The 27698-nt window shown below is 33.8% G+C and overlaps 4 protein-coding genes across 7 annotated transcripts; 2 read left to right on the top strand and 2 right to left on the bottom strand.

Annotated features, from left to right (window-relative positions):
* Positions 1-2794: 2794 nt before the first annotated feature.
* LOC129885611 (uncharacterized) lies at positions 2795-6748 on the bottom strand. 3 transcript variants are annotated; one of them, XM_055959955.1, is made up of 4 exons: positions 6495-6748; positions 5672-5790; positions 5325-5392; positions 2795-3127 (listed from the first exon to the last, which is right to left on the bottom strand). In XM_055959955.1, the coding sequence occupies exons 1-3, from the start codon at positions 6641-6643 to the stop codon at positions 5370-5372; spliced, it is 291 nt and encodes a 96-aa protein (XP_055815930.1). In that variant the 5' UTR covers positions 6644-6748; the 3' UTR covers positions 2795-3127; positions 5325-5369. The 3 variants fall into 3 exon arrangements, with proteins under 3 accessions (XP_055815930.1, XP_055815929.1, XP_055815932.1); XM_055959954.1 differs by lacking the exon at positions 5325-5392 and having other exon boundaries at positions 5630-5790; XM_055959957.1 differs by lacking the exon at positions 5325-5392 and having other exon boundaries at positions 6495-6746.
* Positions 6749-9687: 2939 nt separating this feature from the next.
* LOC129885610 (uncharacterized) lies at positions 9688-11548 on the bottom strand. The gene has a single exon (XM_055959953.1). It carries the CDS (start codon positions 11410-11412, stop codon positions 9799-9801), a length of 1614 nt encoding a protein of 537 aa, XP_055815928.1. The 5' UTR covers positions 11413-11548; the 3' UTR covers positions 9688-9798.
* Positions 11549-15865: 4317 nt separating this feature from the next.
* On the top strand, positions 15866-16539 carry LOC129885608 (LYR motif-containing protein At3g19508). The gene is made up of 2 exons (XM_055959952.1): positions 15866-16209; positions 16357-16539. Exons 1-2 carry the CDS (start codon positions 16000-16002, stop codon positions 16408-16410), a joined length of 264 nt encoding a protein of 87 aa, XP_055815927.1. The 5' UTR covers positions 15866-15999; the 3' UTR covers positions 16411-16539.
* A 6385-nt stretch (positions 16540-22924) lies between these two features.
* On the top strand, positions 22925-25145 carry LOC129885607 (transcription factor bHLH113). Of its 2 annotated transcripts, none has more exons than XM_055959951.1 (5): positions 22925-23361; positions 23483-23578; positions 23693-23758; positions 23853-23981; positions 24735-25145. In XM_055959951.1, the coding sequence occupies exons 1-5, from the start codon at positions 23101-23103 to the stop codon at positions 24906-24908; spliced, it is 726 nt and encodes a 241-aa protein (XP_055815926.1). In that variant the 5' UTR covers positions 22925-23100; the 3' UTR covers positions 24909-25145. The 2 variants fall into 2 exon arrangements, with proteins under 2 accessions (XP_055815926.1, XP_055815925.1); XM_055959950.1 differs by having other exon boundaries at positions 23483-23599.
* Positions 25146-27698: the final 2553 nt, after the last annotated feature.

Raw genomic sequence — 27698 nt, 5'->3', positions numbered from 1 at the left:
TGATGTATGGTGGGTCGCACTATTGCACTTGTTACATATCCCTATTTCTTTATATGTTATGTTTGGGGGTTTTCCATCTTTTTTCCTTTTTTAAATAACATGGTGTTCGAGCCAACTATCTCTTGTGCTCTAGGTACCAGCTAATTCTGCCCATCAAAACTTACACGTATGAGAATAAAATCACTGATAGTCCTATATATTTTTTTGACATACTATGTTGATCAGTAGGTCACACTATTGCATGCTGGTAGTTCGGTGTTTCTCTCCTGGATCAGGGCTTACGAAAATTATCCGTACATCATTAGCAAAAAAGGTAGTTGTCATTGGAAACAAAGTGGTCCTTAGACCTAGTACTATGAAAAAACTTATTTGGCCTAGTGTATTCTGTTATATGTACACCAAAGTGGTGCATTCCAACTTTTCAAGCTTCCATGTGGTCCAAAGTACCAGTAAGGTTTATTCCTTGATTTAGGTACTAAAGAAAGCAATAGGTCTGCTGACCTAAATTGAAGAATCAATGAGATAAGGCATATTGAAGAGGATAACGATAATGATGCGACTAGTCAATCTATATGTCCTTTGCTATATCTCAAAGAACCTTTCCTCTGAACTATAGTTTCTCAAAAAGAGATAAAGAGGAATCCTTCAAGTAAAAAAAAATTCTTTGATTAAGACACTTCTTAGTGGAGGGACTATTTAAAGTGAGGAGAATTTTTAGTATTGGAACTTGGCCAATTGGGAGCCAAAATGGTGCCTTTTTAAGTGGCAGAAGGATGAAAGCCAAAGAGTAGTCGGTGTTGCTGATTATTGGACGGACGGAGAGAATGAGATAATAAAAACGATACATATTCCTCTTGATTGATTGAATGTACTTATGTAACTCGGAGATCTTCAATTATTCTTTTTTATTTGAGGTACGCTAATTATATTGAAGCTCAATTAATTCAAATTCGTGTCTGACAAGATCTATTTATGAAGCAAACAAGACTTCTGATTAAAGGTAGAGAGATTTTAATCATCCTACCACACCAATCTATATGGAGGAGATCTTTAATTATTCATTAAAGTTGAGCAAGTGCAAGGTCAACTATGGTAAAGATCAATGAAGTACTTGATGACTTGCATGAGACTAGCTAGCATACTTTAGAGAAAGAAGGTATCATATTATTCATATCATGGGTAAGATCATAGGGGCATCATGAGGACCCCTTTAGGGAAAATGCCAAATTACTTTTTTGTTCACTCGAAGGAGATATCTTTTTCGATCATTCTTTGTCATGAGGGGTTACAAAATCACTAACAGATCTGAGGAAATAGTTTTTCCATTGAGTGCAAGTAATAATTAGCTCGTTGGGCATAAATTATTATACTTAAGTATTTGCAAATATGGGTCATGATTTCTATATGCTGGACTTGAGTATTTGAACTTCATAAAATACTAAAATACTGGTTTGAAGGTGTATCGATTTCTATTTTTGCGATCGACATTTTTAGTTTTGATTTTTTAAAAAGGTGAGTGAAGTGTCTCTGAATGTTGAGTAATTCATTACATTAATTTTAATCCAAAATTATGTAATTTATGGAATACTGTATTTGGCGGAATTGTAGCGGTCACATCAGATTCCCTGAATAAAAAATCAAGAGGAATTTGAAGATTAGGTAAGCAGCAACATCAAGTAATAGATGTCGGAAAGCCTTTTATTCCGTCTTTTGGGAAAACAAAATAAATTGAAAGATTTGCCGTCCTTTGTTGGTCCTTTCATGGGAAGTATTATCGTGCTCGTTTATTTTTATTTATTCATTATATTAAAAAAAATTATTTATCTATATTAACATATATATATATATATATATATATATATTTGATGTTTTATCCTTAATATTTATTACTTATTTTTCAAACTATCTTCCAAAATTTAAAAACTATACAACAATAGGTCTTATGAAAAAATATATACTTTATTTTTTTTTAAAGTGCAGAGTCCATAGTGGACAACTAAAAGTGAGCAAAGGGAGTATCTATTTCCAAAGATACAGTGATTGATGTATTTTTTATTTTTTTTCGAATTGATCATTCAATATCTGAATTCGTCCAAATAGGCAAATGGGTAAGGTGTTCTCTACTGAAAGGTTTTTTTCGTTTCATAATACAAACTCAATATCTCTAATTAAAGGTTTTTTCGTTTCATAATACAAACTCAATACCTCCAATTAAAGATATAGCCACAGAGGAGAAGGGTCTCAGTTATTTCATCAAATCCCTTCCATTGGTGGTATGAGGTATGTTTTCATTATTAAGGTTTACTCACTTTAAGGAGTAGTTCGGGAATAGGAATGTTGGGATTAACATTTATACTACTTTATACACCTAAAATAGTTTTTAACATTTATCACTTGTAAACTTTACCAAGTTTTAAACAGTTTGTAATCTTACCAAGTCCAAATTTAAGAAGGATCCAGACTGAGACTTGACGCTTACATTTAACAAGCTATTCTTTCATTTGCTCTTAATCTCACATCATCCAGATACAAATTTTAGAAAATTGCTCCCACTGGCCGCTTCGTTCTTGAAAATATCCAATTTATTTTTCTAGATAGGCATTACAGAAATGATCAATATTTAATATCTACACCAGAACATAGAAGTAAAGGTTCTATAGAAGTTTTAAAAAAAACAAGTACTTACGCACATCTGCTCATCACCCCTCCAGTAGTCCAGTGTTGTATCGTTGCACTAACAATAAAAGATGGCCACAGTAAGGCGCACGATTGCTCCTAAAGTATGTGCACAATATACAGCATAAACCCGGTTCATTTTTATCAACCATACTGGTAAAAATTCCACTCTGACATCATACAAGATTGCGAAAGAGACAGAGAATAAGAAGATTTCAAATTGCTTACATAAGATAGGTCAACACGAATGAGCACTAAACTGAACAAATATAATCTCTATGACACTGTCCGTCAAAAATATATTTTCTAGTTTATCTTTAGAATGTGAAAAACAAAGATTACACCTATTATTTTATGCATCCAAAACAGATTGCCAGAGATGCATTTACCCGTCAAGACTACCATAAACTTCGAGCAACTTTGTGCTGCTCCAGTAATTGTGTTCAAGTACCTGTTAGATACAAATCATGTGGTATTGTGTTAGTCAATGGAAGTCTATGGAACAACTAAAGCAATTCTAATAGTGCCAGACTGCCAGGTTTCAAAAGCAACTCATGCAATTTAGGTCCACTATCGAAAACACATGGAAACGTGCTGATATTCTTTGACATAGAAATCTTGTTCAATGGTAATGGTGCGTCTATAATTCTGGATCAGAAGTATATTACATTATATTACAGAGCTCTTAGTGGATTTGAGTGATTCTAGCCCTAGATTAGACTAAACTCCTAGCAGGCGAATGAACAGAAAGAGAAAGCTATTTAGAGAAAAGGTGCTCATGAAAAGCTGCTTGATTTTGGTCTGCAGTCCACAAATGCTAGGGGGAAATGTGGACTGGAGGCCAATAGATGATGATGTTTCTGAATTAAATGGAAGTCTGCTTGTTTAGGTTTTGTACAAATTACAGACATTCCACTTATCTAAAAACAAAAGAACGAAGAGATACTTTATTAGGCCCTCAAATTTTAATTTAGGTCCACTGATTTTTTCCTTCTCCAGTTTTCCTCAAGGAGCAGTTTGTTATTTCTGTTTTTCCTTCATCAAGTTGTTATTTCTATAAATATTATACTAATGAATTCCTGTGTTCTTTGGTTTTCGCTTCTAAATTATAACTTATTGTATGCAGGTTCATTGAAGTAATGTAAGTGTGTCTTTGTATTATACTCGATGTGCACCCGCCTCCAATTTCAAGTTTACAGATTTGGGGGCATCCCTAGAATCTGTACACTTAATTTCAAGAAGAGAACTAGGATGCTGACTTATTAATATGTTGTATCTTTTGACTGACCTTACACTCCCTCTTAAACCCAAATAAGATAATTCCACAGGATGGGATTAGGTAAGGCCAACAAAGCTCCATCTTCACATCTATGTACACACTTTCCACCACAACAGGGTCAGTTGGAAATGAGTGACTTTTCTCTGTTTGTTGCACATTGGTACCGCCTGTTGTATGAAGGTGCTTCATAGCAATAAGCGAGAAACATCTTGAATTTTCAAATCTTACTATTTGGTGCTTTGAAGCTCATACAAGGTCTCTATTATAGATTGTTAGTAAAATACAACAGTGTTGACGATCTGCTTCTTTCAAACCACCAATGCCTATTGTGAACAATCTCACAACCTGCCAACCCACACCCGGGCATCTCCCCTCACTTAAATGTTTAGTTACATTTTTATTGGCTTAACATATGGCTGATTTTACTTGCTTGTCTGTAACAAATAGATGGCTAGACCATATAATTGCACTCAATCCTCCTACGCTGCATCTTATCTGGTTGAATTTGAATCCATCCACCCCTGTGTGGGAACTAAAAGAAACTTCTCAAAGATAGGAAATCCATTACGTGATAAAGATCATCTTCCAACTTGTCAATCTATAAGAGAGTTAGTCACCCCCGGCACTGAATTCTTGTCCCTCCCAACATATTTGAGTGTTGTTTTGAATTTTAGTTCCCTTTGGATTACTTCCATGATGTCTGCCTGGCTGTTTATCCCATTTGATTACCAATTAGGTTAACTCTTGACAACTCCACTATGTTATGTCATGCTCCATGGAAAACATTTGAACTGAAGTTCTACATTCACAGATCACCTCTTGAACTATACACTCCAGAAACATACACTTTGACTGAACTACTTACAGATCTACAGTCTGTAATAAAAACAAACTGTCTTGAACTATGAGGTAGTTTTTTAAATTCTGATACTACAAAGTGAATAGGAATATTTGGGAAATAACTTGTAATTTACACTAGTTAAGTAATACTAGAAAAGAGCAGAAAGACAAAAATTGGCTAGAACCTAATAGTTCCTTAAACACCAATGAGGCAATGATTATGCTAGGCTTAAATTGACCAAATGGCTTTGATCATACAGATTTAATTTACCATGCAGAAAACAGGTATGAAACGGTTTAGACGTTTAGCATAAGAAGAAGAGTAAAACAAAGAAAACTGCAAGGCGATAGCTCCCTTAGATCAAATGCCTATCTATTTTATATAAGGCCACTCAAACTCTGAAGACCTATCATTTCTCCCACTCAATGCACATTTATTTTCATCAATAATGCAGAATTGCTAACTTAAGATGATATTATATTATCAATCAAAAACCATAAAAAAGAAGGTAGAATATAAGAAACCTACAAAGCTTCAAAATGTCCCACTGGAGGTTTGGAAGTGCTGCTGACATCACCCATCTTTTCCATTCCTCCCTATAAATCCCCAATTCCTTCTTATCAACCAACATCAACAAACAAAAACAATATTTAACTAGAACACCCCTTAAGTTCACCAATGAAAAAGCAAACAACATTCTCACTTTGCACAAATAGCATACTGAAAAGAACAATTCCAGATGCAGAAGACACGATCATGTAAACAAAGTCTAAAACTGCATTCCGAACAAAACCATTTTATTTCTTCTATCCTAAAAACGGAACAAGACTCACAAAGAAACTACTAGCGATCCTGACAAGAACGTTGGAAGGTACCATGATACAGCTCGCAGCAAGCCCGCACGTTAACTGACAAGTGAGAAGTCAATCGAGTTCCAGCCACCATATTGTGCAGCGGTAACAATGACTGAGTACACCCCAAAGCTCCCAATGTCCTAAACAGATGTAAAAACAAGAGTTGTAATAAAAACTTTTTTTTTTCATTTCTTGGGAGAAGGATGATGAAACAAATCTTAAATACAATATTGATGGAATTCTTTTTTTTGACAAGGAAAAGCAATAATACTGATGGAATTCTTAACAACACAAACAAGGCCTCAATCACAAACTAGCAGCAGTGGTCACTGTGAATATTCCACATCCATTCTGCTGTATTTCGCCCATCTAATTCTAGTTTTAATTAATACGCCTCAATCACAAACTAGCTGCATTGGTCAGTATGAATCTTCCACGTCCATTCTGCTAAATTTCGCCCATCTAATTCTACTTTTTATCTCATCATCAATAACAATAATTGATACGCCTCAATCACAAACTAGCTGCAGTTGATCAGTAAGAATTTTCCACATCATTCTGCTATATTTCGCACATATAATTCTAGTTTAATATCGCACAACAACAACAACATACCCAGTATAATCCCACTAAGTGGGGTTTGAGGAGGATAAAGTGTAGGCAGACCTTACCACTAGTAGAGAGGCTGTTTCAATAATAGTTTAATATTATAATTCAATAATCAATACGCCTCAATCCCAAACTAGTTGGAGTCCGCTAGGTAAATTCTACATATTTAGTCCTCTCTATTGATATACATTTCGTTCCAATATTCAATAAGTTTGAAAAAAGTTAGATGGAGAACCTGGTACTGGTAAATGAGAAGCGGCGCGTGTTGGAACGAGGGGCGGAGATCGGAGGAGTGCGTACGCGGTTAATGGTCGGAGATGAACGGGAAGTGGAAGCCCTAGCGGTGGAAATGAGTGATCTGGTAACGGAACCACGCCAAGCCATAGCTGCTGAATTCTGTTGATTTCCTCCAAACACAGCAAATTGGTCTTTGTGGGTTTAGAATTAGGGTTTAGGGTTATACTATAGTGCTGCGCTTGACCAGGGAAATGAACGTGTACTCGCCTAAAGTGAACCCAGGGAGTATGATTTTAATTGCATAACTAGTCCCCATTTCTTCATATGGTGAATATTTTCCTCCCAAACTAAAGTCTTGTTTGATACGTGGGATAAAATTTGGTATTAATTTTAAGTATAACTTACATAAATCTCATAATATTAAGAGTCAATTACATCTTATCTCTATTCTTTTTCAAATTATAAAAATCACTTTTTTTTAGAAACTCGGATATATAAGTCATCTTCCCTGATACATAGTGATGCATTTAATGTTGTTGCGTAAAAAAGGAAAATTAATGGAAAATCTGTTAATTGAATATTTTGTTGCGTTTAAAAAGGAAAAAAGTAAACAAAGAAAGCATAAATTATGGAAAAACTTTTTTGGCAATGGGATTCAATCCCTGACAAATTGAAACATGCTAATACAATTCAAAATTCTTCTTCCCATTATTCCAAAAGAACTTTCAATTTTTGAATCAAAATTTTAGATAAATTGTATTAATACAACATGAATCTGTCAATCTTGTTGAGACATTACGAATTCTGAAAAAGTGAGGTGAGGTATGAACGATACAAAAGTGATGGAATTGTTGTTGGTCAAAATACGGGTGTTGGTGGTGGCTTCGGTAAGGCTTTGAGTCAAGATCCATGAATGGATCCATTGTTGAAAGGGAAAAAAAGTTACGGGAGTTGGTACAGAGCAAAGAAGAATGTGTAGAATGATTTCGTCATCACATTTTTTTATTTTCAACAAATCAGAATGTTGATTTTTTTTTTCTATTTTTTGTTGTTTATCTTTTTGTGATACACATAAGTTCAAATTTTTAATGTATCTAGTTGTTTTTCTTTCTAAAATTAATGTATCATGCCTTCTTTTCAATTTTATGATACATTACATTTTTATCATGTACAATATATTATGTTCAAATATTAGTTTTGATACACAACCTTAATTTATTAAAACACAAATTAGTATGTATCATGTTCATAGTTGTTTATTTAATACATAACTATTATAAATTTCATAATTTTTTACTACCAGATGCATACATCTTAACTTATTCAACTAAAAGGTTATGTATCTGTAGACATTATCCGATATAATTATTGACATATAAACACTAATATTTTTATAACAATATCAGTTTGTGTCATATTCATAGTTATGTATATGACACAATATTGATAGAACAACTTGTTGATTTTTGTTGTTGTTGTTGTTAATCTTTTTTTGATATACATGAGTTCTGGACATGATACAAAAATTTGAATTTATAATAAATGTATTTGATACATAACGACTACCAGTAATGTATTTATTTCAAATATAACATCTCATGGGCAACAATTACCTATTTAAGGTATCTAGTAGAAATAATGTACTTAACAATTCAAACAAGGTACATAAATAGTAATGTATCATGATAAATCTATCCATCTCGAAAATAAGATGCAAATGTAATATATCATAATGTTGAAATGAAGGCATTATACATTAATTTAAGAAACAAAAACAACTAGATACATTAAAAATATGAACATATATGTATTACAAAAAGATGAACAACAAAAATCGACCTTCATCCATATGTATCAGCAATTTTTTAAGATGAAAAAACTAAAAAAAATAATTAAAAAATACTTAAGTGATAGAAAGAAATCTACCTCTTGAATAACTTGAAATCATTAATTGAAAAGAGAAAATATTTAAAATTCAAAAATAGATTAATGAATGTAACTGTCGAGAGATTTGTGGAGTGAAAAAAGGAAGAAAATCATAAGTATGATATTCTGATTTGATGTATCTGAAAAAGGAGATGATGGAAGCAAAAGAAGAGATTTTTGATATTTTTTGAAACGGTAGGAAAAATAAGAAAATATGATAAAAAGGGGCGTATAGTTAAATAATTTTTCCTAATTTTAATCTATATTTAATTTGAGGTATTAATTAATTTTAAATTTATTTTATCTCACCATTTGTACTAAAACAATAAGATTACTATCCTAGATACGATAAAATAACTATACGAGATATCCTTACTTATCTTATCTCTCTTATCAAATGACCCTAAAGTTTTTGCAATGCTTGTTGGGTATAAAACATGAAGTTCTATAAATAAGAAAATAGTCATTGCCTAAACTATAGTTTCACTATACTCTAATCACTAAATCACATTTAATTGATATACATTTTCATCTGAATCGTGATTTCGCCGTGATAAATTAGTATGATTTGGTATTTTTTTAAAAATTGTAATTCGATTGAGATAAAGTAAACAAATTTCTAATAATATTCACAATCCTCCAATATTTTGTGTTTTCTATCTAGCTACTATGTCACCTTCTTTTCTTTTTTTTTTGTAAAATTCTCTTATGTGCTTGAATGCCTATGGTGATAGGATTTTACTCTATTGAGAACGGAAAATGTACAAATGCCACACTCTATTGTGACCAAAACCAATCAGCTCTAGCTCAAGCTTTAGGCAAAATCACAAATTAAAATGCTTGAAGGTGTAAATATAACACCTGTAACAGGAAAAGATAATATTGTATAATCCTATGCAAGGAAAAGGTTAACCTTAACATATTTGATAGTAACTCTTTATAGAGAGATTTTAGGGAAAATTTTATTGTTAGACTAATTATCCCTATTGGATTCTTCTCGTGATATATATTCTTTGTCCCGACCTTAAATTGTCCACCCAAAATAAGTTTTATTTACAGGAATATTGTAGAGTTTTTGTGGACATATTTTGGTTGGTATGTGTTTACAAATTCTTCAGCCTTTGACAAGTGTCTTTCATTATGTGCTACATCAAAATAGATAAAGAGCTTGGTACTATTGAATAGACGTATGACTATTAATTAGACAAGCTTTGTTATTCAATTCCCATAAGCAGTTGCAAAAAATATTTAAAAGTTGCACATACTTCATCAAATATGATAGCTTTATTTCTGTTAAACATACAAACATACATAATATACACAATATATTAGTATTACATAAAATAGGTACTTAATTAGTCACTTATATATCATTCCTAAAATATTTTCCCAGGAATCAAAGGCAAATCTACCTCATCACACCACTCCACAAACCTTGTCTCATAATATGAACTTTTCACGTTATTTGGCCAATAACTCAACCATACTTGACCCCCTACTCTCCATTTCAACACACTTCCTTCCATTTCTTTGCTCAATCTCCATCCCACTTCTTCACCACATTCCTCCCCTGCAAATACCAAACCACCCTTCTTAGTAAATGCTCTATTCCCTCCAAAATATCTTCCTCGAAAATTGTTCATAGGTTGATTATTCTTATCATCCCCATTAACCGGCTTCCATGTGGCTATTTCACAGCCAGACACGTGGTCGTATAATATCGCTTCGTATACGGCTGCATTCCCTTCAGCTTCTTGGTCCCACCTCCAATTTTTCATCTTTGATTTTGTTGCCATTTTTGCCCTTGTCTTCACTTCTGGTTGTTTGGAGTTCCCGAAATTGCCCTTTAACACTCTTTGCATCTCGAATTCGCGCTCTACGTTGTTAGTGGACCGGCCCAAACTTAACCCGCCAACATAATTAGCACCTATTTCTGGCCCAACCCAAACTCGAATCCTAGATGGAAAATACTTCTCTTGCAAATAAGAATCTTCTTCATCCTCATTTTTGTTAAAGCCCAATCTTGCCACACCAATACGTATGTTATCCAAACGGGCCCTAACTTGGATAAACCCATCATAGAATCCAACCGTATATTCAAATTGGATCACAGCCTCGAGCTGTTGATGGGCCAGTGTATATTTTAGTGCAATCTCTTTCGATTCAATTACAGGAAATTGAATTTTGTCAACGTTCATGCGCGTGGATTTCATTGCCTTCACAGGCGCGTATCCTTTCAACATCCATAACCCGTGAGCCTCCGTGGCGTATGAGAATCCTAGGCAATGAGATGCTAACGGCGTTAACGACTTTAATCCTACGCCGCCAACTTCCTTTAAAATCAACCATTTTGCTAACATGTACCCAAACGTGCGCATGAAACAGAGTTCCACGTCAGTCCCTACTGAAATAAAGAAGGTTCGCAGGACGGGCGCGTGCTTGCACGAGAAGGCTTCAAGGTTCGGAACTAGCATAGAGTGGAAGTAAAGAGAACCCACCGCCGGAGGCGCGTCGAAGGCAAACATCCAGAAAAGTCGCGTGAGGAAGATGAGATTGAAGAAGCTTGAGAATGATTCTGGTGAGTGTGAGTCGAGGATCCATGAAACAGGGTCGGGTTGGAGCTTCTGGAGGTGCGAACGTGGGCATGAGCTACCATGCGCCGTGGGCGAACGCGAGATGATTTCTTGAAGCAGTTGCAAAACGAGTGGCAAGAATGGCTTGTCCGAGGAAAGATGACACGTGTCAGAAGACCAGATAGTCACCTCTTCATGAGTGGTGTCATGAAACCCCAACAAACATATAGAGAAAACCAAAGAAGAATTTGTCTCTGTGTTATTAGGCTCAATTTTTTTTTTCTCAGCTTTGAATAGAATTGATTGATTGGAATTGGTTATGGAAGTAGCAAGATTATAAATGAGAGAGGAATCTTCATTCTCAACACTCCATTTTTCTGAGTCAGGAAGTTCACATATCCAAGACCAAACATCCATAATTTGTGTTTTGATTTTGTTGTGTCAAAATTTGCTTTTGGAAGTTTAAGGTTATAGTGTGGAAGCTAAGTGTGAGAATTTATAAAGTGAACGAGTGAATAGAGGGTGGCCAACATGGAGGTAATTTTGTCCGAAAGAATTAGTGGTTATAACAGGAAGGACTTGTATATATGAGGTTTAAGTTTATTGCATTAAATGCTCCATGCAAACATGTCAACAGATTTTTTCCGGTAAATAAATAATTTTCTATTTGGAGAAAATTGCATTATTGAATGAAAACATACAAATATTGTTTTTTCTTAGGGTACTATACGATAGTTAATTAGGATAGAGACTTATGTGGTGTAAATAGGAGGAACGTCGAAGTCATGCATGCAAATATGCCAAATTTCTACTAGATTTTAGAAAGAGTGAGTGGAGAGTTAGCAACCTTTCATGTTTCAATGACAAAATGGAGACATGGGTTTCGACGAGGGAAACACAAATCTAATAAGTAGATTTTTTTTTATATTATTAGCATTATTAATAGAATGAGGGTTTTAATATTTTATGAGAAGATAATGATTTATAAGTCATAAAAGAAAAAGCATATAATATATATAGATTTTGAACTCTTTAATTATAATTTAAATATATGAGTAGAGTTTGATTTAGTTGTTTAGGAATTATAAATTCACCTTAAAATTCAAATCTCAAATACTATATTTTTATTTTTTAAACACCTTAATAAAAAATTTGAATAATCCACCACAGTTCATGATGATGAGTATACATGCAACTGACTTTTACGGTTTTACGATATTCCACGTTCAATTCCTAAAAACAAAGTGACCCTGCTGGCTGCTGATGGCCTCTCGTGAATGAGACGCGTGTTATTTAATTTCTACTATCTATGTCAATTATTTGGCGGTAGATTTTCACGGCTTAATATTTAGAACGAGATCTTTTTCTTTCCAGAGGAACTAAAGTTGAATTCTCCATGCAATATGTTATTGTAAACTTGTATTCCACGAAAGTGCATGTAATTATAATTGTTTGTCTTAATTTGACTAAAAAATAATTAGAAGAATATTGAATTTTTCAATCTTAATTAAGATATTTATAATATATCAAAATTTCTTTTAATGTTATGCTTTAAATATTATTAGTAAACTGTATTGAAAACAAATGATGAAACAATAAAAATAAATTCTGAAATAAAAATCAGAATTAGAACAGAAAATAAGAATAGGGTCTGAAAAAATTATGTAAAAACAAAAAATCGAACTCACTGAATACACAATATGTCCTTAAGAAAAATTAATTACTTTGATGAATAAAAATAAATTATCTCGATGCACAAATTATTCCCGCGTTCATACAGTCCGGAGCCAAGAACTTTGAAGAATGAAAGATTTATTTAATTTTGTATAAAGTTGAATATGGTCTCCTCTCTCTCCTTCTTTCTAGTTCACTCGAATTTAGTTGTGTTCGCTTCGAAGTTATCCGGCTCTCTTTTTCGTTTTCTCAAACTATTACTTGGATGTGAGATACTTGGCTACATGTCTGTCCCATTTAAAAATTAATGGTTCAAAATATTACTTGGATGTGAGATACTTTGGCTACATGCATGTCCCATTTTAAAATTAATGGTTCAAATTTAACTAATCAAAACCAAACCTTATCCATAGTTAGAATAATAAATACTGCATATTTTTGCTTCCAAAAGATTTGATATTCCACAATTCTAGCTACTTAGTTTATTTTTTTCATTGTATTACCACCTACTTTTTTTCAAATATTCAAGAATCTGATTAGTACTTTTTAACTTTTGCAATGATCGTTCATCTAAAAATATTCCACATGTTTAGTAAATTTTACCTAAATTTCACGGTGATTCTTTTTAATTACACTTTATTTCTATTCTTTAAAAAATTGTCCGAAATTTCTTCTTTTTAATAGAATTCGGATACATCATTTACGTCCTGATACATCACTTTATGTGATGTATCCGATCAATTTATCGCGTAAAATAATGTATCCGACGTCCTGATACATCACATAAATAATGTATCTGACCGATACATCACGTAAAGTAATATATCTAACGTTTTGATACATCACGTAAATTGATGTATCCGACCAATACATCGCGTAATCAGAGAGTAGGAAAGAGTTAGAATTTTTTGTAATTTTTTCAAATGATAAAAAATTTTAAAAAATATAATAAAATAAATTATGTATTTAAATAATTTTTTCTATTTTTTACATTTAGCAGTGAGCTGGAAAAGCAAAAATTTACTTCTTTTAGCCTCTTCCTGATTTACCATAGATAGGCTTCCCCGACACTAGCATGGACCTTGAAATCTGACTAGCTTTAAAGAAAATATTATAAAGTTTTTGAAAATTAAATACGAAACAACTATTATTCTAAGTATGATTTATGGCAAATAGTAGTTATTAAGTTTAATTTTGTTATATTTAATATAGAACACGTGCCCTCCATTTTAATAAGAACACCCGAAAATTCAAACCAAATGGAGTGAGCCAAATCGTAAAGGTGAATTTTCTCATAATACTCATTCAAAAATATCTTAATTATACTCCATAACTATAGTTTGATAATTACAATTCATAGCTATAGTTATAACAATATTTGTATAACTCGCGCAGCATTTGTATACGTTTATATAATTCGCTATATAATTTGCAGTTTTTGTATAGCGTTTGTATATTTCACCATATAATTCATGCACAACATTTGTATAATTCGCTATACAATTTGTAGTGTTTATATATTTCGCTATATAATTCGATTCGCGCACAATGTTTGTATAAATCGCACGAATTATACAAAACTCAACTGTATTCGCGCACAACTTTTGTATAATCGCGCACAACATTTATATAATCGCGCGAATTATACAAAATTCAAACTGTAATTACAACTAGATGTTTGCCTCGAGCCATAATTAATTCAAACTATAGATATATTAACTAATTAACTAGTATATGTTTGTTTATTATCATAATTTTCTCAATCGTAAATGTAGCTACTAAATTAAAGTGAACCAGCCATTAGGCCCAGTTCCCTGTTGGGTTGTGGCCGTCACTCTGGAGGTTTTGCACAAATAGTATGATTTGTCACTGTTTAAATATTGTCAAATTTTAAATATTTGAGCTATAATAATTCCATGCTACAAATTTATTTATCAAGAATGACTATAATTGATCTCTATAATTAGCTGTATATTTGTATAAATATATTTTTTATTATTTATACGGTAATACAATCATAAATATAATGCATTAAATAAGATAAAATTTGTTAATATAACTGATACCTTTTTATTTACGTTCCTAAAATTCTCAATTTTCTATTATTAAATTAACAACTACTATTTACCTATTTGAGGCATATCTGATTGGAATCTAAATAGATTAACAGAAAATTTGGGATACATCACTTCTTCTATTGTTTTCATTGTTCTTATTAAAATTTGGCATATTTGATTAAAATATTAAAGATATAATCCATTGTAGAAAATATATTAATATACAATGCGCCAATTTAATGTACAATTAACTTTGCTATTCAATATTTAATTATATCCATATAATATAAAAAATATAAAGTGTAACTATTTATATTAAATATATATTGATGTTTGCTATATCATGTAGTTTTTCCTAACTTGAATGCAATCTTCATCCTATATATTTTGTTAAAATATTCATAAATTTTACCAAGCTGACAAAACTCATGCTATTGTTATTCTATTCATCCTGTTAAATTGTTTATTATTTTTATTTAAATCTTGCCTTTGTTATTCAAAAATAGGGGTGTGTAAAAATCGAACCTATCAATAAAGTGAATCGATAAAAATGCTATTGGTTTTGTTATTGGGTTAACAAATTTTTAATGATTTTATAAAAAAAAGTTATTGAATTATCGATTCGGTTTTGCTTTTTTAATATTGAGTTATTGGGTAAATCGATAACCCATTAAGATGGTAGTAATTTACTAATTTACCCCTAAATAAAAAATAAATATTAATATCAGTACCTTACTTGTTACTACCTTTTTCCTTTAGTCTTCAATTCACATTATTGTCCTAGTTATTCTATTTGTGTTGCACCTGTATAATTCTTTTTATGTTAGTTACTATTATTTTTATTTTAGGAGCATTATGTAAATTTACACTATTGTCACATTGTGCCAAATTGTTGGAGAAGACATATACTTGTTTTATGAGCGTTCTTTTATTGATTAAATCAAAAATCAGCCGTTAAAGACCAAGAACCAATAAATTGAGAATTGATAAAAACATCTTACTGATTTGATTATTGATTTAGCATAAAAATCCAACAAATCGAACCGATAAATGATCGACCGATGCACGAAAAAATAATAATCTTGTTCTATTTTTATTTATTTTAAATTTAAATGTAGCATTACGTCAATGGGTTAACAATAATCCGGCCTTAAATCCGTACCCGATCCATAGGCTTCACAGGAGTCAGGACTCGGAAAAGAAGAAAGGAGGATTTTCCTAAACAATATTGCGTTGTATCACTCAAGATTTTGCGAATTGCTATTAACGATAAATGATTCTTCAAGAAATGCAGAAAGCTATAGGTGCTTACAGGGAAGTGCTGAGGTTGGTGAGACGACTACCGAAGGACTCGAGGCCTTACTACGCAAAATACGCCAGAGAAAACTTCGTCAACTACAGAGAAATCGACTCAAATGATCCAAATGCTCTCCAAGAACTCCTTCAACGAACTTACAACCATTCCCTCTGGGTCCTCAAGAAGGTATCATATTAACACGAAAAATTAAAATCGAGGGACTTGCGTTCTAGCTATTGTACAACTCAGTAGCACCTTCGTTTATTTTAATGTTTATTTTGAATTGGATCGAGTAATTGATATACCCCCTTGCAATTTCTTATTGTTTTTCAGTATTCGGTGGACCAATCTGCGGCGGATCGCTTGAAAAATATATGCTCTCACTGATGGTTCGTCTTGTCTACCAACTGTTTGTTACTATTTCGCAAAGAGATTTATTCCTTTGTTGCTCTTTCTTTCTTCCTTGTACTTTGAATTGGGATATTCTGCAATAGACACTTAGTACAGTTTCTGATACATCATAATCTTGTGTTTCTGTTATTAGATACAATAAGTCTATTATCAGATACCAGAAAGTAACTTCTGGAGATTGAACGAACATTCTAATATAAAGGCGTAAACTTTTCGTATTAGAAGGTGGTTGTACAGTACAAAAAGCTGTGCCTTTTGATAATAGTTAAGTTCTGCTAATAACTGTTCAGAATAGAATTCATGAAAAGTAACTAAGTTTTAGGTAACTTGTGCTCTAAGTCCAAGATCCATCTATGATATAAATGAGGTCAAGTCAAACTTTCACATGTGATGGACAAGCACTTTGATAGGAAATGGGTGGACAAACTCTTTTAGACTCATTTCTTCTTTTGCACATATATGGGGCTTTAGAAACCCAACACATTTACTGATTTACCAAACTTTTTGAAGCCATTCGTCTTACTTAATAGTGAGGTGCATCGATATGATAGTCTGGTTGTTTTGATAGTTAGACACCCTATTTATTGTCACTTTCTGATTACAAACTATACATCACTATCACAGTGTATGATCTCCAGTTTTAATGAGGTGTCACTTAGAGTCCTGCAGCGTATTGCTTTTATGGTGTTAAACTAAACTGTTGTATTAAGATGGTGATGTATCCATGGTGGAAAGACTTCAGTTGTATAGTCAGTTTTAGTCCTGAAGAGTCACTGGTCCTGAAAAGGTAGCTTAGTAAGACTGTAAGAGGTTGAACAATTAAAAATGTGAAGCCAACTCTTGACATAATTAATCACCTTACATTATTGCGTCAATAAGTATTTTTAAGGGCAGTGCTGAATACTTTGTATTTTGAGATGGTTTGCACATGAATCTTGCTAGGGGAGAATGTGTATAGAATCATAAGTTACCATATAGTTCCAATTTAAGAATCATTGTATTATGGATGAAGTGTGTGTATACTATAGAAATAATTGCAGACATGCTGTTTAGTCTGCACAGGTTTCTCTTCGGTCCTTTGTGGGTTGTATTTTGGTATCTAACAATAAAGTAGTAGCTTCCTTCAGTAACGAGAGAAGTTCTTTATTAGACAGTGAAATGGCAAAACTATTTTGCTTTAGTTAGGGCTTAAGTGTGTGAATTCTAGTTTTATTGGAAGTCTTTGGTAATATAACTTCAAACTGCTGGTTTTAACATATCTGATTGTGTTTAGCACTACAGAGATGTAAAGTGGCAGATCAATATCACATTAAGTTCTACTTTTGTAGAGCTATTCAGCAGCTGGTAGAATTAACGTCAGAGATTGTAGTTTCTTCTGTATGATATATCAAACAAAGCACCCTAATTTTCTTCAGGTTTTTGGACAGAGTTACCTGATACTTGTTTCTGGTGGGAGGTGACAGGTATCCCGTGGAATTAGTCGAGGTGCGCGAAAGCTGGCCCGGACACTACAGTCATAAAAAAAAAAAAACTTCAGGTTCATGAAATAGTGAAAGTTGAAATGTTTACTATATTAGGCACATTCCATTTCAGGCCAATGTGCTTTTACAGGAAGGAAGTGTCCTCATTTCTTTCTTTTCTCACTTCTTAACGGATAGATGCTTTTTTGAAAACCAAACAAGTGTGTAATTTGTGATGGTCCTGTTCATACAGAAATTCAGCAGTAGTTTCCTTAATTGAGATTAGTTGAGGATGGAAACTGAGGAAGGAACCTCTTACACCCCCTCCCGCTCTCTCTCTCTCTCTCTCTCTCTCTCTCTCTCTCTCTCTCTCTCTCTCTCTCTCTCTCTCTCTCTCTCTCTCTCTCTCTCTCTCTCTCTCTCTCTCTCTCTCTCTCTCTCTCTAGGAAGAACAGGTCGCTTTGTTTCTGTCACTTTGTTGCAATTTATTTTATTAAAGATGGTATGTTCTAAAATAAAGAAATATAGAGGAGGTGTGAATGACCTGGGAAATGGAAAAGCACTTGCAGCCTACTTCCCAGTTCCCTGATTAGAAAAGTGTGATTTTATATCTCTATCATTATGTATATACTGTCTGTTGAGCAGTCATTTCTACAAGTCGAATGAAGAGGTTTTGGGTGATTTCTAGAAGTGAACTGCGTGTCAATATATGTATTAGTTAGTTCCTGCTCGAGCGGTTTGCTTCCATGGACCACAAAAGGCAATTTGGAGGCGGTAAGTGGTGACAATGAATGAAGAATTTATAAACCTACAAGGTTTAAGTTAAATGTATTTAATTGCGCCTGATTGGATATATTGATTACTGCAATTCTCACTCTCAGCCATTTTGCCACGTCCAGTGTGATTTTAGTTCCAACTTTAGAATGAAATAATATGTTCCAAAGATCAAACGGCTGCAACAGGAATGGCTATTTAGTTAAGATAGAATGGCGTGTGTTAAAATTAGAAAAAATATAATGATATCTTTTGGATCCTTAATTAGCTGCCTTTAGCTGTATTCGAATCTATTGCAGCCTTTCGAGCACAAGTATCGACAATTATACTTATTAGTACTATAATCTTCCTCATTTACATGCACTAAACACTAATACTCCCTCCATCCATATTAGTTGATCATTATACTAAAAATTGTCTCATATTAGTTGTTTACCTTACTAAATCAAGAAAACATTAATTCATTTTTTTCTGCAATTAATTCTTTTGAAAGTGTTTGCATTGTAAAGTTCCCAAGAAGTTTTTCAAGGGGTAAATTAGTAAAATTATCTTCTTATTTATGATTTCTTAAGTACGTGCGAAATAAAAAGTGATCAATTAATATGATACGGAGGGAGTAGGTGAAGTGCTTGGGTTTTGGACCAGCAAAGAGTAGAAGCTTAATCGAACTTAGAGATTGACCAATTTTGCATCGTCCAAAGAAGCTAAAATGTCTGGCTTTGGTTTGCTCGGGTAGTTGGTACATAGCCCTATGCGCTATGTGTTAGGGCAGCAATCTGCGTAATTCTTACGCTTTCTCACTAGTATATTGAACCCTTTCTCGCACTTGTCTACCATGGGGCTTAGATTTGCCTCGTCGTGACGGCCTCTATGGAAATCTTGTTCCACGTGCAAAAATCACCGTTCTGAACATAATTCTATGCGATTTTTTTAATACTTAATTGAAAGTACTTATGCTACATTATCATTTAATTAGAATATTGTAGACTCAATTGAATATAGTACTCCGAGATTTAATAATGTCCTTTCCATTCTTGGGGTCTGAGTATCAAACAGTAAAGATTTTGTGCTATTTGAAGGTTTTCCATCCGATTACTTTTCCAAGAAATGGACTAGTTTAATCTGTATTTAATTTGTATACAGTAACTTCATTCGTTCACCAGGTAGTTTAGGATAATAGCATACAACAACAATAACCCAGTGAAATCTCACAACGTGGGGTCTGGGAAGGGTAAAGTGTACGCAGACCTTACTCCTACCAAAGTAGGACGACTGTTTTCGAAAGACCCTCGACTCAATAAAAGCATAAAAAGAGGTTAGATAAGGCTAAGAAGTTCAAAGCGATATGGAAAAGCAAATAACGAGAGCAACACAAATAAAATAGAGTAATCAAAATACAGAAAGTAATAGATAATAACATAAATCAGAGCACAAGAAATTATAGTGCGCTAATGCGCCTATTAATAAGGAAGAATAACGAGACTATGTACTAGCCTTCTACCCTAATGTGGGTCCTCCACACCATCCTATCTAAGGTCATGTCCTCGGTAAGCTGTAGATGCGCCATGTCCTGTCTAATCACCTCTCCCCAATATTTCTTCGGCCTACCCCTACCTCTTCTGAAACCATCCATGGCCAACCTCTCACGCCTCCGCACTGGGGCATCTGTGTCTCTCCTCTTCACATGCCCAAACCACTTCAGTCGCATTTTCTGCATCTTGTCTTCCACCGAAGATGCTCCTACCTTGTCCCGAATAGCCTCGTTTCTAATCTTGTCGCTCCTGGTATGTCCACACATCCATCTCAACATTCTCATCTCGGCAACTTTCATTTTTTGAACGTGAGAGACCTTAACTGACCAACACTCCGCCCCATATAACATAGCCGGTACCACCATTTTATAGAACTTGCCCTTAAGTTGTGGTGACACTTTCTTGTCACATAACACATCGGAAGCGAGCCTTTATTTCATCCACCCTGCCCCAATACGGTGTGTGACATCATCGTCAATCTCCCCGTTGCCTTGCATAATAGACCCAAGGTACTTGAAACTACTTTTCTTTTGGATGACCTGGTCACCAAGCCTAACTTCCGCATCAACCTCTTGAGGTGTCTCACTAAACTTGCACTCTAAGTACTCTGTCTTGGTCCTACTCAGCTTAAACCCTTTAGACTCCAAGGTATGTCTCCAATCCTCCAGCTTAGCGTTAACTCCACTACGAGTCTCATCGATCAGGACTATGTCATCCGCGAAAAGCATACACCATGACACCTCACCTTGAATTTATCGCGTCAATCCATCCATCACCAAGGCAAATAAAAATGGACTGAGAGCTGATCCTTGATGCAACCCCATCACAACTGGGAAGTTCTTTGAGTCCCCTCCTACTGTCCTTACCCTGGTTTTAGCACCCTCGTACATGTCCTTGATCACCCTAATGTACGCCACAGGTACACCTTTAGCCTCCAGACATCTCCATAATATATCTTGTGAAACTTTATCGTAAGCCTTTACTAGGTCAATGAATACCATATGCAAGTCTTTCTTCCTCTTCCTATACTGCTCCACCAGTCTCCTCATAAGATGGATAGCTTCTGTAGTTGAGCGTTCCGGCATAAATTCGAACTGGTTCTCTGAAATAGACACGTCTCTCCTCACCCTCATCTCCGCTACTCTTTCCCACACTTTCATAGTATGGCTTAGAAGCTTGATACCTCTATAGTTGTTGCAGCTCTGGATATCCCCCTTGTTTTTGTATAGGGGGGTCATTACGCTCGACCTTCATTCTTCGGGTATCGTTGCCGTCGTAAAGATGACATTAAATAACCTAGTCAGCCACTCCAAACCTACTGAGCTCGCGCTCTTCCAAAATTCTCCAGGAATATCGTCAGTTCCGATCGCTTTTTCCCAACGCATCCTACGAACAACACCCTTAACCTCCTCGACCGTAATACTCCTGCAACCCCCAAAATCGTGACGCCTCCTTGTATGTTCTAAATCTCCCAACACAATCTCTCTGTCCCCTTCTTCATTCAAGAGTTTATGAAAGTATGACTGTCATCTCTATTTAATGAGGGTGTTCTCTACCAATACTTTTTCATGCTCGTCCTTAATGCACTTCACTTGATCAACATCGCGTGCCCTTCTCTCCCGCGCCCTGGCTAGCCTGAACAATTTTCTATTCCTGCCGTTCTCTTCTAGTTCAACATAAAGGCGTTCAAAAGTTTAGGATAATAGCATATTAAGTGTAATCTCACAAGTGGACCTGAGGAGCCTAGGATGTACGCATACTTTACTTTTATCTTTGTAGGGTAGAGAAACCGTTTTCTATATATGTTCGGCTCAAAATAAATCAATCAATGCAAGGAAGTGAGAAAGAGAAAGAGACAACAAAATAACAATGTACAAAACAAGTATAGCAACATATATTAATAAATACACATTGGGAAAAAGAAAACTACGCCATATCTTAATCATACTACTAGTCATACAATAATACTCGACTACATATTAATCTTATACTCTAATCCTCAATTTCCACATCTTTCTATTAAAATCGCCTTATGTTGAAAAGTGTTTTGTTCCAAGTGTTTTTTGAAAAAATAATATTGGAGAATAGCAAGTGTTTTCTTGAAATGTTTCTGAAAAAGCAATGTTGAAAAATAATCGTTTATTTGGCCAATCAATTTGATTTTTTTTTATTAATATTAAAATAGCAATTGTGCTTGACCGATGTTTGAAAAGTAATTTTGCTATTCTTCAATAAAATTTATTCAGTTTTGTAAAATTTGACCAAACACCAAGCCACTAGTAAAGGACTATTGACTATTGATGACTAACCCTTCATTCACCACGAGTGTTGTGTAGTTGATCAAATACAATACCAGCAAGGTTTTGTTTTGTTGCGTTCCCAAAACAATAACTTTGGGAGTGTGGAGGAGAGAGGGGTAGCACGGTTTCTCGGGTAAATTGTTTGACTGAGACAGTACAGTAGGGACGATACTACCGAAGCCATAGTCCCCATTCATTTTTGCAACGGCCGTAACGCCTCCACTCAAATTTACATACCCAGCACGACAGACACGTCCTTGTTACAAAACTCATTATTCTTATTACGTGGAACTCCCTCTTTATTTTCATTTCTATTAATTTACATTTTAAACTTAAATAATGATATATTTTATTTATTTTTATTTGTTTGTCTAATTTTATATATAAAATGTACCAAAATATACGGGACAAAGGTCCGAGAAGCCAAACAGTCCTACTAGTAAGAAGAGAACAACAGAGTGTATATAATCTATGTTAGTCCCAGTCCATGTTTGTTAAAAAAAAAAAAGACTTTAAAAGAAGCTTCCGTCGTTTACTCCCATAAACAAACCCACCTTTTTTGCCCATCAAAAAATCCAGCAGCTAGTGTCAGATAGAGCAATGGCGGGTGAAGAAGAGAGTACACTGGACGGAGGAACCTATTCAGAACTTCTATTTGCCGACGACGATGATGGCGGCCTAGCAGGATGTTTCAGTTTCACTACTTCATCTTCCCCAAAAATGCTCTGTTTTGGTAATGATACTCCCATACTTGAAAATTGTTCTGTACAAACACCAGAAGCAAAAACCCAAAAATCTGGACTCACATGCAGTGGAGATTCACAATCTGCTTGTTCAAGTAGCAACATCAGCAAGCCCAATGTATGTAAACAATTTTAATTTTCCTTATTTTTGTACTAGAAATTAAAAAAAATAAAAATTTGTTGCATTTTGTGTGTGAGTTGTTTTTTGGGGTTTCTGGACTATTTGTCGGTTTGTGCAGAAAAAGCGAAATGGCGTAGGGAAAGAATCGGTTGAGAAAACAAAAGCTGGAAATCAGAGAAATTGCAAGAGGACAAAGCTTGTAGAAAATTCAAATGTGAGTATAGCCCATGCAAAGGTCAGAAAAAAATAATGAAAACAGACAAGTCACAATTTGCATCATTAGCGTTCCCAGTTTCTTTCTAATTTTGAACAATAATAACTAATGCAGGTTAAGAAAGAGAAGCTTGGTGAAAGAATCACAGCACTACAACAACTTGTATCTCCCTTTGGCAAGGTTCATTTTAATTCCTCTCTAATTAATTAGTATCTTCAATTGTAGTCAATGCTCCCAATATTAATGTGACATTAAAATTGATGTGTAAGCGCAGACAGACACAGCATCAGTGCTACATGAAGCGATGGGATATATCAGGTTTTTGCACGATCAGGTTCACGTCTTGTGTTCTCCTTACTTGCAGCGCCAGAGCCAGAGCCAGAGCCAGTCTCCCTCCTTACGTGTAAGTACTTTCATTTTGGACCAATTCGCTTTTCACTAAAAAGTCCTCTCTTTTACTACTGGACTATTTACTAGTACAGCAACCCCCCTTTCCTTACGGGGCCTCCCTTTTTGTTGTCTTGGAGATTTGAAATTTTCATGATTTTCAAATAAATTGAAATTATTCTAGGAATAAGCGAATATTTTTTTTTTTTGGCTAACACAGGTCCTTAGAAACCAGGGTGTTTTAGGTAAAATAAAGTTGCCACTTGCTATGCCATTTTTATAATCCCTTCTTTATAATTTATTTGTTTTACTTTTTTTTCTTTACCATCTCTAATAAAACATAATTTTATTTTATTTTGACAATTCTTTAATTTCAACTTTCAAATAACATGTCTAAGACGGTTAGAGCGGGTAAAAGTCCACATTGATGAAAGAATGGTGGTCTATCTATATGGAGTTGGCAATTCTCTCCTCATAAGCTACTAGTTTTGATGGTTAAGTTAGGCCGAAGTGTTATCTTTTTACAAAGACCATAAGATTAAAAAAGACTTTTAGTATATTTTACCTATCTTTTCTTTGAGAAAAGAAATATTCCAAAGTCTTTTTTTAATTTTTAAAATTGTATTAATTTAAAATTAGATAAACAAATTAAAATAAAAGTATGATTTATTATTAAGGTGCACGATCACCCGGTCCAGTGTCCAGACACATGATCATAAATTCTTTCTTATTAAATTTTTTTAACATGTTATGAATTATTGTGACACAGGAGGGCGGAGAAAGCGGGGAAACGGAAGCATCGAGAAATGAAGTGTTACTGAGGAGCAAAGGACTTTGTCTAGTCCCAATAGAGCTCACTCTCCATGTAGTTGCTACTACTGTCAACGGCGCTGATTTTTGGTCACCTGCCGCCATGATGGACAACAATAATATTACCCAATGAACAATCCCTTTCCTGTCTTTTTCTTGTTTTGGGGGGTTGATATATAGGGGAAACCCCCATTTTTGGATGTAAAAAGACATGATCAAAACTAGTAGGTATAGAGCAGTAGGTTTTGAACGCTGATGGAAAACATGGGGTTTGAAACTCTGTTGGGTGTTGGAAATTGTAGGCTTCTAGGGAAATGGAAAAGTGTTGCTCTTTTCAGTTCGAAAAGTATTCCTCCACTCCTTTAATTAATTCTTGTTTCCCTTGTTTGGTACCAATTCTTATTTTACAATCTTAAAACCGGTATAATTAAGCCTATAACATCAAGCATTACAAATTTAGTTTTTGTTTTGTATCCTTCTATTAAGAGATTTTTATTTTTTAACATAAAAAATCTTTATTTTTACTCATAATTTTTTTTTCTATTCAATTTATAAGTGAAATCATTTCCTTTATAAGCACAGGGGTAAGATAAATTATTCATATCGTAGTACTCCCTTGCTTTCATTAAATACCAATTAAATCATTAATTAAACAATGAGTTAGTGGGGGGAAACGAGGGTTAGAATCTTATCGAACAAATCTAGCAAAATCTCATTGAAATCATCCAAAATTGAGCTCTTAATCTCTCAAAATCGAATTATGGAAATATCATTGTTCAAGTACAGTGATCTTTGTTGAAGAGGACATTTTTGTCATCAATGGGGGCTCGCTGAAGCAGAGCATCGATGAGAATCCGTCGTAGAATCAGCCCCTGGTCGCAGGTGTAAAAGACGTCCGTATGTGCGGCATAGGCTGAGTCCACCCAAAATTGCACAAGCGACCCCTCACTTGCCTAGGCGCCTTCGCGACGCATAGAGCACCCAGTCAATTCCAAAAATAGCCCAACCCTCGGAATTCACCCTCCAAATTCATTTGGAATCTCACAAAAACAAATTAAATATGTAGATTGATCATAAAACATGTTTTAAGCGTGTTTGAATCATTAAATCACCAATTCAAGATCGTCTTAACTAAAAGTTGATTGTGGTCAAATTTAACTTTCTTAAAATTCAAAAATTCAGCTAATGTCTCAAATCACTCCCAATGCCTCATAATTCATATCAATTGTCCAGCTAAGTTAAAAATCATCTTCTAGACCTAACTGAAATGTCAAAATTCGAGCCCAACTTTATTAATCTAGAACGTTAACTTGGTTAAACGTCGCAAATTTTGAACCTTCAATATTCATTTGTTCATCTCGGAAATCGAGCCAACTATCCTCAAGTCACAAATGATAGACAAAAGCTACATGAAGTGTCAAAATATGGAAAACATGCAGAAATTTTTTTAAAATGAATATGAGGATCGTTACATTTAATTTATTCGGTCCTTTTATTTTATCCTAGTTTTTGTCCTTTTAAATAAAATTTATTTTTATTTACGCTCTTAATATGTGTGTAATTCACGTTTTGTCCAACTCATTACATTACCGCCACATAGGTTTGGTTAGTGGTCAAAAGTGTTTGAAATATACATTTTGATCAACTTGAAGTGTCTGCTTGAAACCTCGTGAAGTATAAGTAAGGTGTTTCAAATCCAAACTGTAATCGATAATCCAACTGCAAAATTGGCTTATTAGTATTGAGATATCAAATTAATGATTGGTGAACAAATTAAAAATTTATACTCAACAATTTATTTATATGTAGCGGCGGATTACTCAAATTTCTTATTGGGTAAACCGTTAACCCATTAAGAATTATCTTCTTACAATTTTACCCATATGCATATAAAGTACATATTATTAAGCCCAACTTCCTATTTAATATTCCGCCTCTTTATATGACTTGATACATATTGTCCCCGTCTCATATTAGATGGACATCTTACTAAATATGTTTGTCCCATATTATTCCCTCCGTCCATATTAATTGTCATGTATACTAAAAATAGTTGCCTCAAAATACTTGTCAATTTAAACAATCAAGAGAGAATTAATTATATTTTTTCAACTTTACCCTTAGCATTAATTATTTTAGAATTAAGAGACACATAAATAAATAAATAAATAAAGATTAAAGAATTAATAAAGGATATATTAGTCAAATAACGCTCCTAATTAATGTTTTCTTAAGAATTGTGCGGAACATTATCATGACAACTAAAATAGAACGGAGGGAGTACTTGATCACTTACTAAATCAAGATAGAATTAATTTTATTTTTTTTAATTTTACCCCTACAATTAATATGATCTTTTGAATGTAAACAATTCCCAATACTAGCTATTTCTATACTCCGTGTATATTGTATTGATATAAACAAAGGGTAAAATGATAAAATTTTCCAATGTATTAATGATTTCTTAATTATCGTGTAAAGTTAGTAGTGTTTATCTAATATGAGACGGAGATAGTATTTGTGAGTTGGATTTCTCACCGGTGTACTTAGTTAGTTTGATTCATAATGGACGGATCTTCACTTTTAGCATATAAAAATGTATATTTTATTTTTGAAGCAATAAGTTATTGTACAAGTGAATCTTTGTTAAATAAATGCTTATGTTCATGCATTCTCAAAATTAGCTTTTTTCATGTATTTCTTATTGTGAGTAATAACTATATATTTGTTAACTTAAATAAAGCTAGAAAATTGTTTTGTTTGCTGAAAGATTAGTATATTTGTGAGTGAAACGGAAAGAAATGAACATGAAATGATTGACCCAATACATCGATTGATAATTTATAACACGATCCTGAACCAATCGATATCTTATTTATTGGCTAGCATATTAATAATTTAAAAATTAATACCCGATAAGCGA

Source organism: Solanum dulcamara, chromosome 4, assembly GCF_947179165.1.
Source record: "Solanum dulcamara chromosome 4, daSolDulc1.2, whole genome shotgun sequence".
Classification (NCBI taxonomy): Eukaryota; Viridiplantae; Streptophyta; class Magnoliopsida; order Solanales; family Solanaceae; genus Solanum; species Solanum dulcamara.
This window is presented reverse-complemented; position numbering and strand designations above follow the sequence as displayed.